General features: G+C 48.4%; 1 protein-coding gene across 1 annotated transcript in view; it reads right to left on the reverse strand.

Annotated features, from left to right (window-relative positions):
• KCNN3 (potassium calcium-activated channel subfamily N member 3) overlaps nucleotides 1-22,997 on the reverse strand; it is a 91,582-nt gene that overhangs the window by 20,924 nt on the left and 47,661 nt on the right. Inside the window, exon 4 of the mRNA XM_083416559.1 lies at nucleotides 7,471-7,612. Within this exon, the coding sequence (XP_083272685.1) occupies nucleotides 7,471-7,612 (142 nt within the window). The remainder of the gene's footprint in view (nucleotides 1-7,470; nucleotides 7,613-22,997) is intronic.

The raw sequence follows: 22,997 nt of genomic DNA on the forward strand, positions 1-22,997 counted from the left end.
GCTTGACTTACTTTAGTGGATCTACTTTGAGTAGAACTTAGCTGGGCAGGATTGGAACCAGTGACTTAAAATGGAAGGGAAGCAGATTTCAGCTTGAAACAATAGTAATTGACCTATATACCAATCTTGGCTCATGAGGCCATTCCCCCACCCAAAAAAAAAACCCCCACTCCCAGCTGTCAATCAGCTGATATCACCATTGGTCGGCCATCATTCTCCATCAACATATGTAGCAGAACAAGTAAATAAAATGAATGGCACCATTTCAGACTGCACCACTTCAGAGTGGTCTCCAAGATTTAAAAACTCCATATATTCCTGCAATGTAATTGGAAATTGTGCTGTGCATGTGGTTCCTATACACACGGGATTCCCTGCAAATATAAAAGGAGAAGGAACAGCAGCAATTTGTTCTAGCTATAGAAGAAATCACTGTATATAAATAATATACCTTATTGCATTAAGCCCAAGAACCATGAGTTAATGTTGCTGGTTATAGTATTTATCATTTCCTTTCTATAAAATTATTCCATAATTTGCTTTTTGTATATGCAAGTAAAACTTAATAAATGTTAAGTTGTTGTTGTTTTAAAAGTCTTACAAGTGTGTATGTGGGGGGGGGGGGGAATAGCTAGGACAGGGATAGGCAAACTCCGGCCCTCCAGATGCTTTGGACTACAATTCCCATCATCCCTGACCACTGGTCCTGTTAGGTAGGGATGATGGGAATTGTAGTCCCAAACATCTGGAGGGCTGGAGTTTACCTATGCCTGAGCTAGGACATGTATGCTGGCTGACTATTTGTAGGGAGCTTTTTAAAGGCAAGAGAGCATCTTTTTTCTTTCGAAGAGGGAGTAATATTTCCTCTTTGCCTGCAGTCTAAGGTGGTTCAATCCATTTCATCATTCTGCTCCATGTGCAGATGAGGACTGGAAAGAGATTGGCGATGCTGGGGAGGAGCTGTAGCTCACTGACAAATTGGCCGCCTTGCATACATAAGAGCCGAAGGTTCAATCCCTGGAATCACCAGTAAATGGATCACAGAGAGGAAGAAAAAAAGGCTGTGTGTGTGTGAGAGAGAAAGCTGAGCTGACTCAATAAAGGCCACTCCTTTGGGTTAAAAATGCACGCACACACACACACACACACACACACACACAAACCTACATGACTGTGGACAACAGGGCTGTTAACCAGCACTAAGGGGAAATCGATCTGCGTTAAGAGATCCCGATTATGTGCCCCAAGGAAAAGCACACGGCTGATCAACCCTTTCCAGCGGCGGGTGTTCAAAGAAAGGTTAGTGAAAATAAACAAGAGCAGGTGCCAAGCTCAGAGGGATGGGAACCTCAGAGAACAAGCGGCAGGCCTTGAGGCGGGGTGGAATCGAGCTTCCAAGGTTTCCAGCGGGGCAGGAGGCAGAGAAGCCGCTGTTTTGTCTCTCATCTCCGCTTGGTACGGGTCAGAAAGTAGCAAGAGGCAGCCACCAGTCAGAAAGAGAGGGAGGGACCCTCTGGTTCAGTGAGATGGTGTGATGGCCTGGGAATCGGACTCAGAGGCTGAACCTGAGGAATCCCAGCCTGCACAGGATTCCCCGCCTCCAGAACCAGCTGAGCCGGGGCTGGGGCCTGAGCCTGAAGGGTCCTCATCTGTGCTGGATCCTCAGATGCAGGCACAAGCTGAGTCCGCTCTGGCTCCTGAGGTGATGGAGGACCCATTGCCTGCAGGTGCTCCACTCTCAGCCCCGTCAGGGGAAGGTGAGGCGGCCTCTGGGTCCAGTAACCCTCCAGCCTCTCCTGAGCTGCAGAGGCTCAGGGCAGAGAGACGGAGGGAACTAAGTCCCCGCAGGAGGAGTGCTCGCCTCCTAGGCCCCAGAGGAGATAAAGGCCAGTCAGCCCAGACCCAGGTTGTGGGAGCAACGTCGTTGGAAACCTGTTTCTGCCAGCACCCAGACCTGTTTTTCCGGAGTTCCCGACCACGCCTGGCTTCTTGCTTTGGACCCCGCTTCGCCCTTGGTGGACAGTCTCCAGTCCCTCGACCCAGGACCGGACTCTGACCACGCCTCACGGTAACCCCCCCCCCAGGACCAGCACAGATGGCCCAGCAATTGCCCCTCTCAGGAATGCAGAAAGTTCCCTTATGCTGCAACCAGACACATCAAGCTCAGTATTTATGGTGTCGTTCTTCATCTTGGGTCTCCGGATGTTAAGAACGCAAAAGCGCTGCTGGATCCGGGTGATGGCCAGCCTAATCTAGCATCCTGTTCTCAGGGCGGCCAACCAGGAAACCAGCAAGCGTGCAGGATCCAAGCACACATTGCTGGACTGCAATCCCCATCATCCATGATCATCGGGCTAAGCTGGCTGAGGACAATGGGAGTTGTAGTCCAGCAGCACCTGGGGGACCCAAAGCAGGAGAAGACTTGGTCTACCCAGCAAGCACCACTGGGGTCCAACTGTTGGGTCCATAGGATCACAGGAGAGTTGGAAAGGATCCAACCCCCTGCGGGATCTCTCAGGGTGAGAGGTGGGAGAAGAGAGGGATGCTCCCAGGTGAGAGCTGGGCGTACGCACCTTTTCCTGTATGGGGCAAAGTTTAAGAAATACCATATTTTTTGCTCTATAAGACTCACTTTTTCCCTCCTAAAAAGTAAGGGGAAATGTGTGTGCGTCTTATGGGGCGAATGCAGGCTGCGCAGCTATCCCAGAAGCCAGAACAGCAAGAGGGATTGCTGCTTTCACTGCGCAGAGATCCCTCTTGCTGTTCTGGCTTCTGAGATTCAGAATATTTTTCCCCCTTGTTTTCCTCCTCCAAAAACTAGGTGCGTCTTGTGGTCTGGTGCATCTTATAGAGCGAAAAATACGGTATTTGTGAGAGGGGATCTTGCATTTTTCGGTCTCTTCTGTTTCTTTTCATTTAATTTCTTCCTCTTATTTTTTTTATGTAGATTAGGTTGTCTTTTATTGTACAGTGGACGCTCGGGTTGCGAACGTGATCCGTGCGGGAAGCACGTTTGCAACTCGCAGCAGCACGTCTGCGCATGTGCGGGTTGCGATTTGTAGCTTCTGCACATGCGCAAAGTGCGATTTAGCGCTTCTGCGCATGCTCAACTGCCGAAACCCAGAAGTAACCCGTTCTGGTACTTCCAGGTTTCGGCACGTCCGTAACTCCCCAAAAAAAGCAACCTGAAGCGTCTGTAACCCGAGGTATGACTGTATTGTGAAAAGTGTTAACAAGACACACACATCCCAATACTGCCTTTTATTCAATTTGGCAACCCTACCATAGACCCCCACCAGGTTCTAGAAGTGAATTTGGCCCCCAGGCTGCAAATTGTTCCCTAGCTCTGCTAAAGTTCAAAAGGAAGCCAGGCTGAACCCTGGAAACTTTAAAGAAGCTGCTGTGTGTGTGTCTTCCCAGAATCTATCCCAACATGCATCAAGAGGTCACACCAGGATTATTTGGGTGTCGCTGAATTAATGATTCTCCAGCTGCAGTGGAGATGATCCTTGAAGGCTGCGGTGCCAGAGCACTGATAAATTATGTGGAAACCTCCCTAGTCTCGGATTAATGATGGGTCTTTAAAAAAAAGAGTTCCCAAGAATAAGAAGAAAAGAGGTCAGGACAGAAGGAAAGGTTCTAGGCTGGCCAAGCCCTTCCAAATAAAGCACGTGGTATTTATTTATTGACGACTGATTGATGGCGAAGAATTGCCAAGGCACCGCTGCACATCCCAGAGGACTGACCTCTGGGGAGTCGGCGAAATGGTGTTCTTAAACATTGTGCTGGCAGGCTTCTGAATAGTGAAATAAACAAACAGGAACGTTTTCTTGCAAAAGGAAGGGCAGGCTTACCCATTCGCACAAATCGTTTTTCTGGGTTTTGCTCGTAAGAAGAGCCCGACTCCTAGATCAGGAAAACAGCACATCCGGTCTAGCACATCCTGTTCTCACAGTGGCCACCCAGATGTCCCAAAGGCCTAGCAGGACCCCAAGAGCAACAGCAATTCTCCCCACCTCCGATCCCCAACAATGCGGCCTCTGACGGTGGAAGCAGAAAATAGCCATTGTGGCTGGTAGCCACTGATAATCTTTTCCTCCATGAATTGTGTCTAATCCTCTCTTGAAGCTACCTAAGTTGGTGGCTGTCAATACACCTTGTGGGAGGGAGTTCCACAGAGTAACCATGTGGAGTGGAGAAGTGCCTTCTTTTAATCTGTCCCAAATCATTCAGCTATATCGGATGGCTCCAAGTAGCATGAAAGAGAGAAGCTTCTCTCTGCGAACTTTTTCTCCATGCCGTGCTTGCTTTTAGATACCTCTATCATGTCATATTCCCCCTTTCCTCTAAACCCCAAAGCCCCAAATGTTGTAAGATTTTGGTTGGCCTTTTCCAAACCTTTACCAGCAAGGGGAAAAGGTTTTCAAGCAACCCAGCAACTGCTGGGAAATCTGTATTCAGCTGCCTTTTCTGAGATATAGGCTGCAATCCCTCCATCCACCCATCTGGGAGTAAGACCTGCCAAACTCCATGGGATTTATGCCAATTTGCACCATTCATTTTGGGACGCGGGTGGCGCTGTGGGTTAAACCACAGAGCCTAGGGCTTGCCGATCAGAAGGTCGGCAGTTCGAATCCCCGCGATGGGGTGAGCTCCCGTTGCTCAGTCCCTGCTCCTGCCAACCTAGCATGTCAAAGGGCAAGTAGATAAATAGGTACCGCTCCAGCAGGAAGGTAAACGGCGTTTCCGTGTGCTGCTCTGGTTCGCCAGAAGCGGCTTAGTCATGACCCGGAAGCTGTACACCGGCTCCCTCGGCCAGTAAAGCGAGATGAGCGTTGCAACCCCAGAGTCGGCCACGACTGGACCTAACGGTCAGGGGTCCCTTTACCTTTAGCTTTACACCATTCATTTAACACCTCATGGTACCACTTTAAACAGCCACGGTTTTCCCCAAAGAACTTTGGGAGCTGTAGTTTGTTAAAGGAGCTGAGAGTTATTTGGAGAGTCCTGTTTCCTCCACGGAGCTACAGTTCTCTTGACTGGTTTAATAATCAAACCTTCTTTACAGGTAACTCTGGGAGCTGTAGCTCTATGTGGGGTGGCACTGGGGTCTTCTCTCAGCACCCTTAACAAGCTCCCAGAATCCTTTGGGGGGAGCCACATAACCCTGCACTTTAAATGTATAAAGTTGATCCTCAGTTCTTGGTAGACACCTATAGGAATGGTATCCAAAGCAGGCAATTCAAGAGCTTCTTCTCCACCATGAGGCCTAGAGGCATGGTTTTGAAATTAAAGCCATGCCTCTCAGGGAGCTGGACATTGCCACAGAGCCTGTGCTCCTTCCCTGAACCCTGAATGGACCGTCGCTCGTTGACTCATAAAGCTCTGGGATTCTCACCAGGCTGTAGATCCAGCTTCCGAGAAATAAATCTGGCAAAGGAATATCTCCACCCAGTTGCAAACCTTCAGCAACATTCGGAAGGGGAGAGGACTTGCCGCTGCTGTATATTTCCCCTGGGTGGGTTAGGGCAGCCCAATCCAGCTCATTAATTAAAAGAGAGATAAACAAACCAGAAATGGTGCTGTGTGTGTAAGTAGCTTGGATTAATGGAGTGGGCTGGGGGTGGGCAGGCGAGAATGCTCCACAGCTGGCTCCGGAAGACATCTGGGACAACTCTGGAGAGGTTGGAACCACGGCAGAAAGTGTTCAGGAAGAGCCTTGCTGGATGGGACAAGCAAAGACCCGTCCAGCAGTCCAATATCCTGTTTCCCACAGTCTTGGGCCAGAGGCTCTTGAGAAATCACACCCCGCAGGGTGCGGGGGCAACAGCCCTTCCTGTGCTTTGTCCTCTACAGCTGGGAGCAGCTGGGTATTTAGAGGCAGGTTAGAATCATAGAATCATAGAGTTGGACGAGACCACAAGGGCCATCGAGTCCAACCCCCTGCCAAGCAGGAAACACCATCAGAGCACTCCTGACATATGGTTGTCAAGCTTCTGCTTAAAGACCTCCAAAGAAGGAGACTCCACCACACTCCTTGGCAGCAAATTCCATTGTCGAACAGCTCTTACTGTCAGGAAGTTCTTCCTTATGTTTAGGTGGAATCTTCTTTCTTGTAGTTTGGATCCATTGCTCCGTGTCCGCTTCTCTGGAGCCGCAGAAAACAACCTTTCTCCCTCCTCTATGTGACATCCTTTTATATATTTGAACATGGCTATCATATCCCCCCTTAACCTCCTCTTCTCCAGGCTAAACATGCCCAGCTCCCTTAGCCGTTCCTCATAAGGCATCGTTTCCAGGCCTTTGACCATTTTGGTTGCCCTCCTCTGGACACGTTCCAGTTTGTCAGTGTCCTTCTTGAACTCTGGTGCCCAGAACTGGACACAGTACTCCAGGTGAGGTCTGACCAGAGCAGAATACAGTGGCACTATTACTTCCAGGTTGCCGCTGGACATGGAGGTTCCTTTCCTAACCAGCAGAGGTTACCAAAGAGGCTCTGCTGGTTCAGGCGAGAACGGCCATCTTCATTCAACACCCTCGTTTGCACACACACAGGCAAGCAGCGGAGGCTGCTGCCAGGCAGACGCCACTTGCCTGCATTTATTAATTATTGTTATTATTAATTAAATATGTACACCGCACAACGCCCGCAGGTCTTAGGGCGGTTCACCGCATAAAATCACAACCGGAAAACACAAGGTAGATAATAAAAATAGAAACAAGAACAACGCAATAATGCCCCCTCCCCAATGCGTTATTATTCTTATTAAAGGTAAAGGTAAAGGGACCCCTGACCATTAGGTCCAGTTGTGGCCGACTCTGGGGTTGCGGCGCTCATCTCGCTTTATTGGCCGAGGGAGCCGGCGTACAGCTTCCGGGTCATGTGGCCAGCATGACTAAGCCGCTTCTGGCGAACCAGAGCAGCGCACGGAAACGCCATTTGCCTTCCTGCCAGAGCAGTACCTATTTATCTACTTGCACTTTGACGTGCTTTCGAACTGCTAGGTTGGCAGGAGCAGGGACCGAGCAACGGGAGCTCACCCCGTTGCGGGGATTCGAACCGCCGACCTTCTGATCGGCAAGTCCTAGGCTCTGTGGTTTCACCCACAGCGCCACCCGCGTCCCTTTATTATTCTTATTATTAAAGCACTAAACTAGTTGTGGCTTCCCCGAAAGAATTCTGGGAGCTGTAGTTTGTTAAGGGAGCTGCAAGCTGTTAGGAGATGCCCTATTCCCCCCTGCCAGAACTACAGTTCCCAGAGTTCCATGGGAAGAGGGGACCAATTGTTAAACCGCTCTAGGAACTGTAGCTCTCCGAGGGGATCAAAGAGATTGGCCAGTGCCTGCTGGGGCTGATGGGAGTTGGAGTCCAACAGCATCAGGAGGCTGCCAGCCCTGAAACAGCACTTCAGACGAGACGCAGAATGTTTAATCTTCCCCCAGGACTGCCCCCACGAGGTTCCCACTTACCATAATGCCTGTGAGCAAGCAGACGCCTTTGCCGCAGTATGTGTGTGGCACCATGTCGCCGTAGCCGATGGACAGGAACGTGATGGAGATGAGCCACATGGCACCCAGGAAGTTGCTGGTAACGTCCTGCTGGTCATGGTACCTGCCGAGGAAATACAGGCACAGGTAAGGAACTTTTTTTAAAAAATAAATTTTTAATTAAATTTTATGTTACACAGTTTAAAATACTCATTTTAACATCCTGAAAATATCAGTGTGACTTCCCTTCTTCTCCTTCCATTGTTTGTTTTGCATATTGTTATGTACTGAAGTTCTCAGTTTTCACTCAGGTCCACATATGCAAATAAGGGATTGAAAGTGACATTCAGTGATTGGATAGTTACAGAAAATGGTTACTGTTGCGTTGTAGTGGAGCTCTATATAAGCAGGCTGGCTGAACCCTTCAGTTCAGTTCTGTTCTGGCCTGTGAATAAACAAGAGCTGTCTGAAGAATCGCTGTGTCGTCTGATATGTTCACCCACAACTTAACACATATCATAGATTCCTGCATATTTTTCTAAAACTAAACCATTCAGTATTCCATTATTGCACCCATCAAACCTTATTTACACTGTCGAGTTTATCTTAACGCTGCCAACGTTTTCAGGTGTGCACAATTTCCCCCCAGATATTCAATAAACGTTTTCCAGTCTTCTCTAAACCTATGTTCTTCTTGTTCTTTAATTCTGTATGTTAAATCTGCAAGGTGCACATATTCCGTCAGCTTAAGTTGCCATTCTTCTTTAGTTGGGACCTCACTCGTTTTCCATTTTGGGAGCTAACAAAACACGGACCGCAGTAGTAGTAGTAGTTGTTGTTTAGTCGTGTCCGACTCCTCGTGACCCCATGGACCAGAGCACGCCAGGCACTCCTGTCTTCCACTGCCTTCCAGAACACTGTCCAGCCACCTCGTCCTCTGTCGTCCCCTTCTCCTTGTGCCCTCAATCTTTCCCAACATCAGGGTCTTTTCCAGGGAGTCTTCTCTTCTCATGAGGTGGCCAAAGTGTTGGAGCCTCAGCTCCATACATAAATAACCTTTTTCATCCAAGGGCCACATTGCCTTTGGAGCAATCTTCTGGGGGCCATGAGGCAGCAGGGGGATGGGCCAACAGCAAAAGTGGGAGGAGCAAGATATGCAAACTTTACCTTCCTACAGTAGGCTGGTTTCTACACACAATTCTCCCAAGACTACATCCATGGAAGTAAGAGACATTATATCAGATTTGAAAGATGCAGAAACACTCAAGGAGTCAAAACAGGAGCAGGGAAAGGTGTGGCCTAGGGAGAAGGGGTGGGGCCTACAGAGAGTCCCATGGGCCAAACAGAGAGGCTATCCTATTATTATTATTATTATTATTATTATTATTATTATTATTATTAACTTGTACCCTGCCCATCTGACTGGGTTTCCCCAGCCACTCTGGGCAGCTTCCAACAGAATATAACAGAACACAGCAAAACATCACAGACATTAAAATCTTCCAGATACAGGGCTGCCTTCAGGTGTCATATAATTGTTTATTGTGTACAGAAACAATCTTTTATTCTCTGGAACAACTCGCCCATTGAGATTAGGCTGGCGCCTTCGCTTTAGTTTTCGGTGCCTGGAAAAAACATTTTTTTTGCTTAGGCAAGCCTGCCCAGCTATGTAAAGCTGATGTGCATTTTTATATATTTTTATCCAATTTTAACTATAATGGGAGGAGGGAATAAGGCCAACCTGGATTGTAGCCAATGCTAGCCCTACTCAGAGTAAAGCCATCAAAATGAACGAGTCTAAGTTAACCATGTCTATTAACTTCCAATGTGTCTACTCTGAGTAGGACTAGCACTGAATGCAACCCTCAGCTTTTAGCTTCTGACTTTCATTGGCAATTTTAATCTGTATTATTACAGTTTATGTAAACCCGCTTAGAGGGGTTTTTTTTAATAAAATAAAATATGTCTGTGGTGAGAATGAGCAGGAATGGTGAGACAGTTTCAGACTAGTGCAGAGCAATCTCCAAGAGCTGTAATCAACTCTTGCCATTGTGAAAAAAAGTATCGCTGCACATTAGACAGGGACCATAAAACATTTCAAACTGAAAAACGGGTACTGCGTTCTCAAAATATTCTCAAGAGGAAGCAGCCCAGGACTTTTTATTTCCTAGAACGCCAACCAGACATCAAATGTACCATTCTGGGGCAGCAAGAAAAGGACATTTCTGTGAATCAAAGAAACCCACGTCCTCAAAAATGCCCCTGGCGAGAATCTGGGAACTGCATAAATGTTCTTGCGGTGCTGCATATATCCACTGTTCCCCACCCCAAACGAAAAACTTTGTGTCTGACTACACTAAAAGGGGGAGGAAGGGTGCTTACTTTCTGAAGAGTAGTGGGTTCAATCATTTTATTTTTTAATTACAGTGGTACCTTGGTTCTCAAACTTAATCCGTTCCGGAAATCTGTTCCAAAACCAAAGCGTTCCAAAACCAAGGCACGCTTTCCCATAGAAAGTAATGCAAAATGGATTAATCCGTTCCAGACTTTGAAAAACAACCCCTAAGACAGCAATTTAACATGAATTTTACTAACAAGACCATCGGTCCATAAAATGAAACCCGCATCCCCTTGTACTTATTACTATACACTTAATATAGTTTCTAATACTTTCTTATAACATGTTGCACCATTTTTCCTTATTTATTAATGTTTAATTTACACAGGGGTAAGTGCAATACAGCAACCAAGGAGGTCACTGTGCAACCCATTGGTTTTAAGTATAAAAACATAGGCAGGTGTTGGTGGAGAGCTTGAGGAAGTGCCCTGTTTGCCCTAACAGACCGGCCTCCACTGGCTGGAAGTGTCTGAGTGGGAAAGAAGTGAGAGGAAACTCAGCTGAAGACACGGCTTCAGATTCTGACAGGTGATGATGACCTGTGAGGGCAGCAAAACTGCTGTCGGGCCAACCCAGGCGCCGGGCTGCCAATGGCGCCAAGACTCTTTAACGCTCCTGCATCACCTTTGCACAAGCACACTTGGACAGGCAGCTGAGAAGCCGGCTTTGCCTTGCAGCGGGATTGAAACTAAGCCCCCAAAGGGATGGGCTTTAAAGAGGATTGGGCAAGCTCACGGAGGGGAATAATGCTCCCATCACCTCCTGGCAAATAGAAGGGGAAGAAATGGAGGCAGTGAGAGATTTTACTTTCTTGGGCTCCATGTTCACTGCAGATGGTGACAGATGTCACGAAATTAAAAGATGCCTGCTTCTTGGGAGAAAAGCAATGACAAACCGAGACTGCATCTTAAAAAGCAGAGACATCACCTTGCCAACAGAGGTCTGTATAGTTAAAGCTATGGTTTTCTCAGTAGTGATGTTTGGAAGTGAGAGCTGGACGATAAAGAAGGATGATCGCGGAAGAATTGATGCTTTTGAATGATGGTGCTGGAGGAGACTCTTGAGAGTCCCACGGACTGCAAGAAGATCAAACCTCTCCATTCTGAAGGAAATCAGCCCTGAGTGCTCACAGGAAGGACAGATCCTGAAACTGAGGCTCCAGTACTTTGGCCACCTCATGAGAAGAGAAGACTCCCTGGAAAAGACCCTGATGTTGGGAAAGATGGAGGGCACAAAGAGAAGGGGACGACAGAGGACGAGATGGTGGGACAGTGTTCTCGAAGCTACCAGCATGAGTTTGACCAAACTGCGGGAGGCAGTGGAAGACAGGAGTGCCTGGCGTGTTCTGGTCCAGGGGGTCACGAAGAATTGGACACGACTAAACGACAACAAACCACCGTGGTTACGCTCTGACTCCACAGTCAGAAGCAGCAATTTTCCCCCTGAATTATCAGCTGCTGCAAACGGCCGAGTTGGGAGAGGGCTCTTGTGCTTGGGGGGTCCTGCTCTGAAGGTTTCCTGCAGGCATCTCTTTGGCCACTGTGAGGATAGGATGCTGAACTGAATGGGCATTGGCCTGATCCATGTCCTTCTTCTGTCCTTACATCCTCAACCAAGCTATTCCTTTTTTGGAGGGTGGGTTCCAATCATGGACTGGAAAAGGCAGGGTGAGCAATTATAGTCGATGCGGAAAGTCTTGCACAAGAAACCTGCTCTCCACCCCCCAAAAAGGAAATTGGACAAATTACAATAAGGAAAGTCATGGAGGGGAGGAGATGCAGTGAAAGGGCAAAAAGTCATAGGATTGTAGAGTTGGAAGGGACCCCGAGGGTCATCTAGTCCAACCCCCTGCAATGCAGGAATATTTTGCCCAAGGTGAAGCTCGAACCCACAACCCTGAGATTAAGAGTCTCGTGCTCTACCGACTGAGCTATCCCTTTATTTGATACAACATTGCCTGATCTCCTTGCAAACCAATCAGGACCGCAGGCTCAGTTCTGTAAATTCTTTTGTGCCCCCTCTCTATCCCTCATCTGGCCATGATCAGAGTTCAAGGACAAATGCCAGCCTGGCAAAAACACTCCAGGAGAGGGCAGAGGAAGGCCAGGGAGTGGGTGTGGCCTGGGGAGAGCCCACAGGGCCAGGAAAAGGGGTTTGGAGGGCCAGAGTTTCCATTGGAAGATGCCAAAAATTCCTTTTGGGGGGGGGACAGACGTAGTGGTACACATACCCCTAAAATTTATGTGACTTTTCTACTTTTGTCCATTTACTGTATTTATTTCCCCCGATTTGAACTATAAAATGGTGATTTTCTTGAGTCAAAATGAGAGTACCCCTAAACATTTTATTTTGTTTTTAAGAAAAAAAAGCACTGCCAAAAATCATTTGCATCCTGTTAACAATGCATGTAGGAGAAACAGTAGACTTGTACTCTGATGCTCCAGAAGGCAGGATTAGAGAAGCAACGGGTTAAAATTGCAACCGGGAAGGTTATTGGCTAAAAAGGCACATTTTGGCAACCAAGGAAGAAAACACTGGGGAGGTGGTCTCTGGAGAGAATTCCAAGGGCCAGACGGAAAGGTCTGGAGGGCCACATTCAGCCCAAATGCCTGAAGTCCCCCTCCTCCCCGCTCTAATTCAACACACACACAGAGAGAAAATCATTACCTACCCGGAAGCACTTGAACCAGGCAGGAAAAGACAGGATTAATAATAATAATAATAATAATAATAATAATATCCTGCCCTCCTCAGCCAAAGCTGGGCCCATCCCTATCAATAACCTGGTGCCACGGCCGGACAACAGCAACATAAAATCAAGTTGCCGGCCAGTTGACAACGCTGGACATTCTCATCTTAAAGATGGGATTCGTCTTGCTTTTGGGGGAGGACAGAGGGCCCAGCTGTTAGCAACGGGATCCCAAAGTACTTCTCGGTCCTCTTTCACAGCCTCTCTACCAGATCGTTAAACAGGCAAAAGCCAGATGAGGTTATTTTGGCTTGGTTTCTGAGGGATCAGTTGGGTCCAAGTTTCTCAACCCATCACTCTCAGAATTATGGGGGTTTTGGCATGCAATTTTTTTCTTCTTCCCAAAGAAGGAGAAGGGGGGGGGAGGAAATCTAATTCCCAACATCTCCTGGATGCGAAGAGGCTCGTGAAGTATGGGAGCATAAAAGTGAAATATGATGTACGTACACAGAGACAAACAGGCCCATCCGATGTTCGCCTGAAACACTTGCCTTCCCCGAATTCTATTTTGCAGAAAGTGGAGGAAGTTTGGGCAGGGGCTATTCAACCAAAAGCTCAGACCCCCATCTACTAAGCTAAGGCTCAACCCAGGGAATTTGAAGGATTAAAGAACACTTGAAAATCTCTCAGTGTTTTTAGATTAAGTCTAGGACTTTGTCCAGGTTGAAGGGTGGGGGTAGTTGGTTGTTGTTTTTTTAAAAAAACCATCTTCCACATTACACAGAACTCTTAGAATACACAAGGTTTGAAGTTACACAGAGCTCTGCATCATGATGAATAAGGCTAAAGACTTTGACTAGGAGGTCAGGACAGAGCCAGTGTGGTGTAGTGGTTAAGAGCGATAGACTCGTAATCTGGGGAACCGGGTTCGCTTCCCTGCTCCTCTACATGCAGCTGCTGGGTGACCTTGGGCCAGTCACACTTCTCTGAAGTCTCTCAGCCCCACTCACCTCACAGAGTGTTTTTTGTGGGGGAGGAAGGGAAAGGAGAATGTTAGCCACTTTGAGACTCCTTAAAGGGAGTGAAAGGCGGGATATCAAATCCAAACTCTTCTTCTTCTTCTTCTTCTTGCCCCAGCTTAAGGTGACTCATGTCAACTGCACTAAATTGTGAAACTCCCACCCCACAGAGCTGCGTTGAACATCTTTGTTGTGGAACATTTGCTTTATGCTGAAGACCTCTATGCACAGGTCTCTGGCAGTTAAGGGGTGGCTGGTTTGGCAGTGGGGATTTGCCAGCTATCCTACAGGGAGGGAGGGAACATTTGCCCATCAACTGACTTCAAAGTGATCCCTCCTGCAAATAAAACGTTAGCTGCAGATCAACTGTGCAGACAGGGACAAACTTGTCAAGAAAACCAGGTCCCATGTTAAAGGTCGGAGCTAAATAGGGAAGGGAACTGAAAGGTCAGAGACGATTTATGACAAGGCTCACGTAAAAAGGGGTGAGGAACGAGAGTCGGGTCCTGCCTCCCCTGTCGGAGTCAGCGTGCCTCTGAATTATCCGTCGCTGGGAATCGCAAGCAGGGAGAGCCGCTTTTGCTCTCAGGTTCCTATTGCAGGCTCCCCAAGAGACATTTGGCTGGACACTGTGAGAAGATGCCGGGACAGATGGACCACTGGCCTGGTCCAGCAGGCCTTTAATTATATTCCTAGGAATAACAGTGAGAGAAAGGCTCTTTCCTCTGCCTTTTGGCTTCCCGCAGGAATCCAGACGGCCACTGCGAGAACAGGATGATGGACTAGACAGGGCTTTGCAAGGCTGTCCAACCCTATCTGGAAATGTTATTAGGATTTGAACCCAGGGCCTTCTGCATGCAAGGGAGACACCATGCAGTGTCCCTTACCTTTTTTTATATACAGCGGTACCTCAGGTTAAGAACTTAATTCGTTCTGGAGGTCTGTTCTTAACCTGAAACTGTTCTTAACCTGAAGCACCACTTTAGCTAAATGGGGCCTCCCGCCGCCACCGCTGCGCAATTTCTGTTCTCATCCTGAAGCAAAGTTCTTAACCCGAGGTACTATTTCTGGGTTAGTGGAGTATGCAAGCTGAAGCATCTGTAACCTGAAGTGTCTGTAACCCGAGGTACCACTGTACAAGCTCCCTTGAAAACTGCTTTCATTACATCCCAGAGGAGGGGGGTAGTTATGTTGTTTACATCATTTTCTTTGAAGTAGTTTTGGAGGGTCTTCAAGAGACTCTCTCTTGTTGTTTGGTCTGTGGCCAGTATGGGGTGTTTGACGGACCATGATGGGGTGGTTTGTATTTCCTCTCCTAGTTTGAGGATAGCTTCTACTGGAGCATGGCCTGTGATCTTAACATTGCTGATATTTGTTGTTTCGACCAAGGGGATCAGGCCTGGTACGAGCAGGATCCTACGTAGTCTAGACTATGGCGGCCAGACTGTTGCTGGTGTCACCTGGGTTCTCGCCCCCATATATCATACAGTGGTACCTTGGGTTACATACGCTTCAGGTTACATACGCTTCAGGTTACAGACTCCACTAACCCAGAAATAATACCTCGGGTTAAGAACTTTGCTTCAGGGTAAGAACAGAAATCGTGCAGCAGCGGGAGGCCCAATTAGCCAAAGTGGTGCTTCAGGTTAAGAACAGTTTCAGGTTAAGAACAGACCTCCAGAACGAATTAAGTTCTTAACCCAAGAACTTAACCCACTGCATAGGCCTCCACCTTTTAGCATTTTTTAGTAGCCTGTGGGAATCTTTAGTTTTTCAGGGTTTTCCTTGGAGAAAAGGGTTGTCACTGGGGTCATGGGGTGCCGCTCCTGGGAGGTGCCACTCATGTTTAGCTTGAGGTAACTGTGTGTCTCTTTCCTTAAATATGATAGTAAGATTCTAGTCCTCATGGTTCTGTACCAAGGGCTGATTAAAACTGGGCCCCAGCTTCTGTTGTTCTTAGCTCAGCAATTCAATGAAAACCTGGACAAGGAAATATTCTGCGCATATAAGGAGGTGCTCACTTTTTAAAATCTTCTATAGATAATCAGGGTTTTCACATTATTAAAAGAGAACAGGACCTAACAAGTCAGAAAGCCGCATCCACCCTAACGTGACGTGGATGACTTATCCAAGACTTATCCAAAAGAGTTTTTTAAAATAAAACTTTACTGTGATTCCCAGCACTGAGATGGTGAGGCAAGAAACAAGCTCAGGGTGAGAAGACCCGCTAGGGAGAAGACCTGCTATTATGGGCCACGTGGAACGCACTGGCAAAGCACAAGAGCCCACCACTCATTATAAGATAAAGGAAACATCTCCTCTCTGAAGAAGACAGACAGGAATATTGTAGATCTCTGGCTGTGTTCGTTAAGGGAATTGGAGGCAGGCAGGTGTGTGCAAGCAAGCAAGCAAGCAAGCAAGCAAACAAACAAACAGAGGTTTACATGGAGGAAGAGGAGGAGGAGGACAGCTCCCAGTACCTAATGAGAAAAGGCTGCATTTCCTTTGCCAAGAAGGCAGAAAAACTGACACAAGCCTTGGATGCTGAAGGAAGGCTTCACGGCCCAAGGATGCAATAAGAGCCTGCCTGTTGGATCAGACTAAAGGTCCATCTAGGCCAGCAGCCTCTTCTCCCAGAGGTCAAGCAGATGCCTCTTCCAGGAAGGCCGGCAGCAGGACCAGACTGCAATGGCAGCTCTCTCCCTGGTGGTGATCCTCAGCAGCTGGCATTGTTGTGTTGTTTAGCTGTTTAGTTGTGTCCGACTCTTCGTGACCCCCTGGACCAGAGCATGCCAGGCACTCCTGTCTTCCACTGCCTCCCGCTTCGAGAACACTGTCCCACCATCTTGTCCTCTGTTGTCCCCTTCTCCTTGTGCCCTCCATCTTTCCCAAAATCAGGGTCTTTTCTAGGTAGTCTTCTCTTCTCATGAGGCGGCCAAAGTCTTGGAGCCTCAGCTTCACGATCTGTCCTTCCAGTGAGCACTAAGGGCTGATTTCCTTCAGAATGGAGAGGTTTGATCTTCTTGCAGGCCATGGGACTCTCAAGAGTCTCCTCCAGCACCAGAATTCAAAAGCATCCATTCTTCGGCCATCAGCCTTCTTTGTGGTCCAGCTCTCACTTCCATACATCACTACTGGGAAAACCATAGCTTTAACAATACGGACCTTTGTTGGCAAGGTGATGTCTCTGCTTTTTAAGATGCTGTCTAGGTTTGTTGTTGCTTTTCTCCTATTTATCTATTTACACTTTGAGGTGCTTTCGAACTGCTAGGTTGGCAGGAGCAGGGACCGAGCAACGGGAGCTCACCCTGTCGCGGGGATCTGAACCGTCGACCTTCTGATCGGCAAGCCCTAGGCTCTGTGGTTTAACCCACAGCGCCACCCACGTCCCGTCCCTGTTATACCTAACTGCAAATTCAAATGTATCCCTATTGTGTTTTATGACTTCCTTGATATTGTATGTGGGCTGGAACTGGTCTGTGACCGAAATAATAAAATTTATTCAAGAGAAGCAGCTCAGTCTTAAGACTGTTTGCAGAAGAACCAGGAAGGGTCCTGCCGGATCTGGCCAATGGTCCATCTATTCCTGAATCCTGTCCTAACAGCAGCCAACCCAATGCAAGCAGAACCTGAGCGCAAGAGAGCTCGCCTCTCCTGAGCTTCCCAGCAATTGGCATTCAGAAGCACTACTGAATCATCACAGCGAATAGTCACCGGTAGCCTTTTTCTCTATGGTAAGCAAAGCCCTGCGGGACAAGGCTAAATAAAGGGATCTGTCGACCGCAGCATCCTGACCCCGCAATAACCGACCAGATGCCCCAACAGGGAATCCTGTACAACAGGACCTCCCCCTGCAACCGGTAATCAAAGGCATTCATACAAGCAGGCGCCCTATGAGAATAACATTCTATATCTGGCAAAACATGGAAATCCAAGCACCAAAGCTTGAAGGGGTAGGGTGGGCGTAGCAGTTTTGTTAGTACTCTGTGCATGCTCAGGAGCTCGCTGTTTCTGTGCGGCTCGTTTTCAAGTCAGAAGTGCTCTCCCGGCTTAAAACCCAGCAAGCTTAGCAGGAGTCCATTCGGAAAGCAGTGCCGCCGCCCCCCCCCCCCCCCCCGCACTCCAAAAGCAATCCTCTGTGGCTGATAGACTCTGGCTAAGCGGAGGAAAGAAACTAGGACTCAGCAGGTGGCGCCCATGAGTCAAATAAACTCCCTTTATCCATTTCAAGTCAACCCACAGCCTTTGTAGAAGCAGAGAAGGAAGGATTGCTTGCCTCCCCGTCTGAAAGAGGCCCGGGGTGAAATCCTACTCATAAGCAGACACAAGGGCCTCAGTTTGCTTGTTCATTTCAATGGGTCTAACTCTGAGGAGGGCTCGCGCAGGATACAACCACCATCTCCCCCAAATATTCTGATCCCACAAGGAAGCCCTTCGTTTTCCAAAAGGGAGGCGTTGATGGTTTCATGTGCGCTTGGAAATGCAGTTTGCAGGACCGCCAGCCGTCCACCCTAAACCAAGCACAGACACAAGGCGGTCCGGTGTGGCTGCTCAGCTGTGCGCTCTGCACATCCTCAAGAGTCTCAAGGATGTCTGCCAGCACGTCACTGAAACCAAGCTGGGAAATAGATCACAGATAGAACTTCAAAGGCAGGTGTGGGTGGGTGTGGAGATTATAAAACTGTTGTGACTGGCCCTGGCTACAATCTATTATTGTTTCATTTCTATTCATTGAACTGCCCATTTTTGCCCCAGTCCTGACCGTCAGTGGCATGTGGCCCCCAGAATGTTGTCCAGATGCGAATGTGGCCCTCCGGCGCAATGATACACTGGACTATAGGTATCGGGGTATAACAGGCATAGGCAAACTCCGGCCCTCCAGATGTTTGGGACTACAATTCCCATCATCCCTTGCTAACAGGACCAGTGGTCAGACATGATGGGAATTGTAGTCCCAAACATCTGGAGGGCCCGAGTTTGCCTATGCCTAGGGTATCACATCGAAATCATAGCCTGGGAAAAGCTCTGGAACAAAACCATAAACTTTCCGGCCTGCTATTTGATAAAGGAAAGCATACAAAAAAGGCTCTATAGTTGGTATCTGACGCCCAGTCAACTGGTTAAAATGTACAAGAGAGGGTCCAAACTGTGTTGGAAATGTGAAAAGACTGAGGGATCTTTCATACATATCTAATCCTTATTTTCCCTAAATTGATTTTTGAATTTTATTGTTATTCATGTTTTTATACTGCATTTTATGCTGCTTTTATAATTAAGTGTTTTAAATTTCTTGTTAGCCGCCCTGAGCCCGGTTTTTTAACAGGGAAGGGCGGGGTATAAATAAAAAATTATTATTATTCTACATAGGTGGTGGCAAATACTATGCCGCCAAATACAAAGAGATGGTCTATGGTGAGCTTTTTTTATTTTTTTAAAGAATGCATTTCCAAAGAATCCAGAAACCTTTCTATTAGTGATAATTGGTGATGAGCTCCCCTCGAGGGTACTCAATTTATTTCTTTATGCAACTGCGGCGGCCGGAATAGTGCATGCTAAAAGTTGGAAAGGAGAAGAAAAGAACAATGGCTGTATACCATATTTTTCGCTCTATAAGACGCACCAGACCACAAGACGCACCTAGTTTTTGGAGGAGGAAAACAAGAAAAAATATATTCTGAATCTCAGAAGCCAGAACAGCAAGAGGGATCGCTGCGCAGTGAAAGCAGCAATCCCTCTTGCTGTTCTGGCTTCTGGGATAGCTGCGCAGCCTGCATTCGTTCCATAAGACGCACACACATTTCCCCTTACTTTTTAGGAGGGGAAAAGTGAGTCTTATAGAGCAAAAAATACGGTAAATACACAGAAGACGCCGAACTGACGAGCACAACAGCCAAAATAAGGAATCAGGATGGAAAACAAATGAAGGGCGAATGGGGAAACCTTTGGGGAGTTGATGCTAAATCGAAACTACAAATAGGGGTAATCCTCTGAACAACAAATACAAAGAAGGACTGGAAGGGAAAAATAGGGTGAATTAATATATGGATATGCAGCAATAGAGGATCTATTATGAATGCCTTGGAAGGCTATATGGAAATAATATTTGAGAGTAAAGTATGATTTGTAAATAGAAAAATGGAAAATGCATTTTTAAAAAGGGGGGTGGAATGCAGCCCTTGGGCTTTGGAAAAGGTCCCCCACCCCCGCTGCTATATATTAATACAGTGGTACCTCAGGTTAAGTACTTAATTCGTTCCGGAGGTCTGTACTTAACCTGAAACTGTTCTTAACCTGAAGCACCACTTTAGCTAATGGGGCCTCCTGCTGATGCTGCGCCGCCGGAGCACGATTTCTGTTCTCATCCTGAAGCAAAGTTCTTAACCTGAAGCACTATTCCTGGGTTAGTGGAGTCTGTAACCTGAAGTGTATGTAACCTGAAGCGTATGTAGGTACCACTGTAGGTACCACTGTAAGCAAATTCATTCTGCCAGCTGTATCCTCATGTAACCAAAACAACACTAGGTGCAAGAGAAACAGCAGCGGTTTGAGGGGAAACCCCAAATTTTGCAACAGCACAAAAAAGAAATTGGAAGGAATTCTACAAGGAGGGGAACCCCCCCCCCCAAAAAAAAGCAAACCAATGAGGACTGAGCATGTCCAGAAGACTGATGGATTCATAGGGGAATGAGAATAGAATAAAATGGCAGTGATAAGTGGCTGGCACCCTGGGCAGGAACATTTCCTGCTGAAACATTTTGTTGCGGCACCCTCTGCCTTTCTACCCTTTAAAAATGAGGGGCAGCCACAAAGCTGGCCAGGATCCAAGCTACCCCCCCCAACACTCTATCCACAAGCCCCTTCCCTACAAAGATACCAGTCCTCATATTTTTGCACCAATACCTGATTTTAAAGAGAATCGGAAGCTGCTTTATACTGAGTCCATCTAGCTCCATACTGTCTACACTGACCAGCAGCAGCTCTCCAGAATTTCAGACGAAGGGCATTCCCAGCCCTACTTAGAGACTGCCGGACCTGCAACCAACCTATGCTCTACCGTTGAGCTACAGCCGTGCGCTACACTGCGTCGGAGGACCAGTCCATCCAGCTCAGCATGGTCCGCACTGACCGGCAGCAGCTCTCCGGGGTTGCAAGCAGGGTTTCCTAGCCCTACCTGGAAAGGCCATTGGGGATTGAAGCTGGGATCTCCTGCAGGGCAAGCTCTGCTGCTAAGCCGTGATTTTGCAAGTGAGTGGGTGGGTGGGTGGGGCAATGAACGGGGGGGGTGGATGCCTGGAGGGGGGCGCATAAGGAAATGTGGTGCCAGGGTGCCGGCCGGTGCCAGTCTCCTCCAGCAACTCAAAAGAGAGATCCCTTGAGCAGAACGGGTTTTTAAACATGCCTTTTTGTTCCGCTGCAACCCTGCTCATCCCCATTTTCTAAATTAGAGCTACTTTGGCAGGTGGTTATTCCTGGCTCTCGTCCCCGGTTGCCAGGGAGTCCCGCCTGCACCCCCATGTGCGTGCTATCTGCCCCCCCCCCCCACGATTCTTCCCCATGCAACTCCTGTACAAAGCTGTTTGTGAACACCAAGGCTCCATGTGTGCGAGAGAGAAAGTGAGAGAAAGTGTCCATCTCTCCAACTGCACATTTATTCCAAGCATGGGGTGCCGGTTCCCAGCTCCGTATCTGCTGAATAATGCCATAGCACAGCGGAAGGGTATTTTTAGTAGAGGGAAAACCGCAGGCAGGAAGGGGGCGGGGTGGCTAACTAAACCCTCTGCCTCCTCCCTCACCTGTTCTTCCAGTGGTGGTTAACTTCACCCCATCCCTCATACACACCTCTCTGGGTAGTGGTTAACTAATCCTTTCTCTCCCCCCCAATTCGAGTGGCGGTTATCTTAACCCCTTCCCCACCACCCCACCTGTTTTCTATGCCCTCCATCTCTCTACAGTGGTACCTCGGGTAAAGTACTTAATTTGTTCCGGAGGTCTGTACTTAACCTGACACTGTTCTTAACCTGAAGCACCACTTTAGCTAATGGGGGCCTCCAGAGCACAATTCCTGTTCTCATCCTGAAGCAAAGTTCTTAACCTGAAGCACTATTTCTGGCTTAGCAGAGTCTGTAACCTGAAGCGTATTTAACCCGAGGTAGCACTGTATTTTCCTTTTTTAAAACACAGAACAACAGACAGTGACAGTCAGAACAGAGGCCTCCTCGACTGAGCCAGCCTTGCCCTGTTTAGCAGCGCTTAGCAGATTCGTTAATTTGGGGTACCACAGCCATGGAAGGAAATTCCCTCCCTCCCTCTTGCTGGGTTTGGCGAGGAAGAGGGGAGGACAACCAAGGAAACAAACAAGGCTGGGTGTCCACAGAGAGCAGATGATATCTGCACTTGGCACCAGCAGCCAAATTTCCGTTCTGTCCCTTTGGGAGTTTTTTATGGGGGGGGGGGAGTCTGGTTGGAGGCCAGTGGTTGCTCTCATGTGAGCTGTTCCTGCTTTCGGTGAAAACATCTGGACCCTTGGCGTGCGCATGCATATTCTCACGCACATGCACACTGTCTCATTGTCGGCCCCCAACAAACGGTTTCTCTCCACCCAGTGGCGTAGCATGGGTTGTCAGCACCCGGGGCAAGGCAAGTAATTTGCGCCCCCCCCCCCGCTGCACTGTCCCTCCCCCGGATAGTCCCTCGCTCTCTCTCCGCACCGCACCGCACGCCTGGCACACCCCCCCTCCACAGTGGGCGGCGACCTGGCGGCTCGGATCGGATTCGCACAGCCAGCACTGCAGTGAGAGAGAGTGAGTGAGCCAGGTAGGGGCAGAGAGCTGCGAGTGCGAGCGCCCCCCCCCCCGATGTTGCGCCCGGTGCGGCCGGCCCCCCCTGCACCCCCCACGCTACGCCACTGTCTCCACCCAGCTCCCAAGCACTGCGTTCGGTGCGTGTTGAGTGGGTGGGGGCTCCTTTCCAAGGGAAACGAGCAAGGCTTCTGCATGCTAGCCTCCTAGAGCTCGGCTGTCCGCACACCCCTTTGCAAAGAGGAAGAGATGAGGGTCAAGTTAAACACCACCCCTCCCCTACCACTGAACAGATCGACCCCTTGCAAGCAGAGAGACAGAGGTGGAAAGGGGTGTCTGTGTTTAACTTGACCCTTTCCCTGCAGCTGCATCTCTACCTGTGGTACGACAACCAAAATGGTCAAAGGCCTGGAAACGATGCCTTATGAGGAACTGAGGAACGGCTAAGGGAGCTGGGCATGTTTAGCCTGGAGAAGAGGAGGTTAAGGGGTGATATGATAGCCATGTTCAAATATATAAAAGGATGTCACATCGAGGAGGGAGAAAGGTTGTTTTCTGCTGCTCCAGAGAAGCGGACACGGAGCAGTGGATCCAAACTACAAGAA

Source organism: Podarcis tiliguerta (assembly GCF_965153285.1).
Source record: "Podarcis tiliguerta genome assembly, chromosome: 16".
Classification (NCBI taxonomy): Eukaryota; Metazoa; Chordata; class Lepidosauria; order Squamata; family Lacertidae; genus Podarcis; species Podarcis tiliguerta.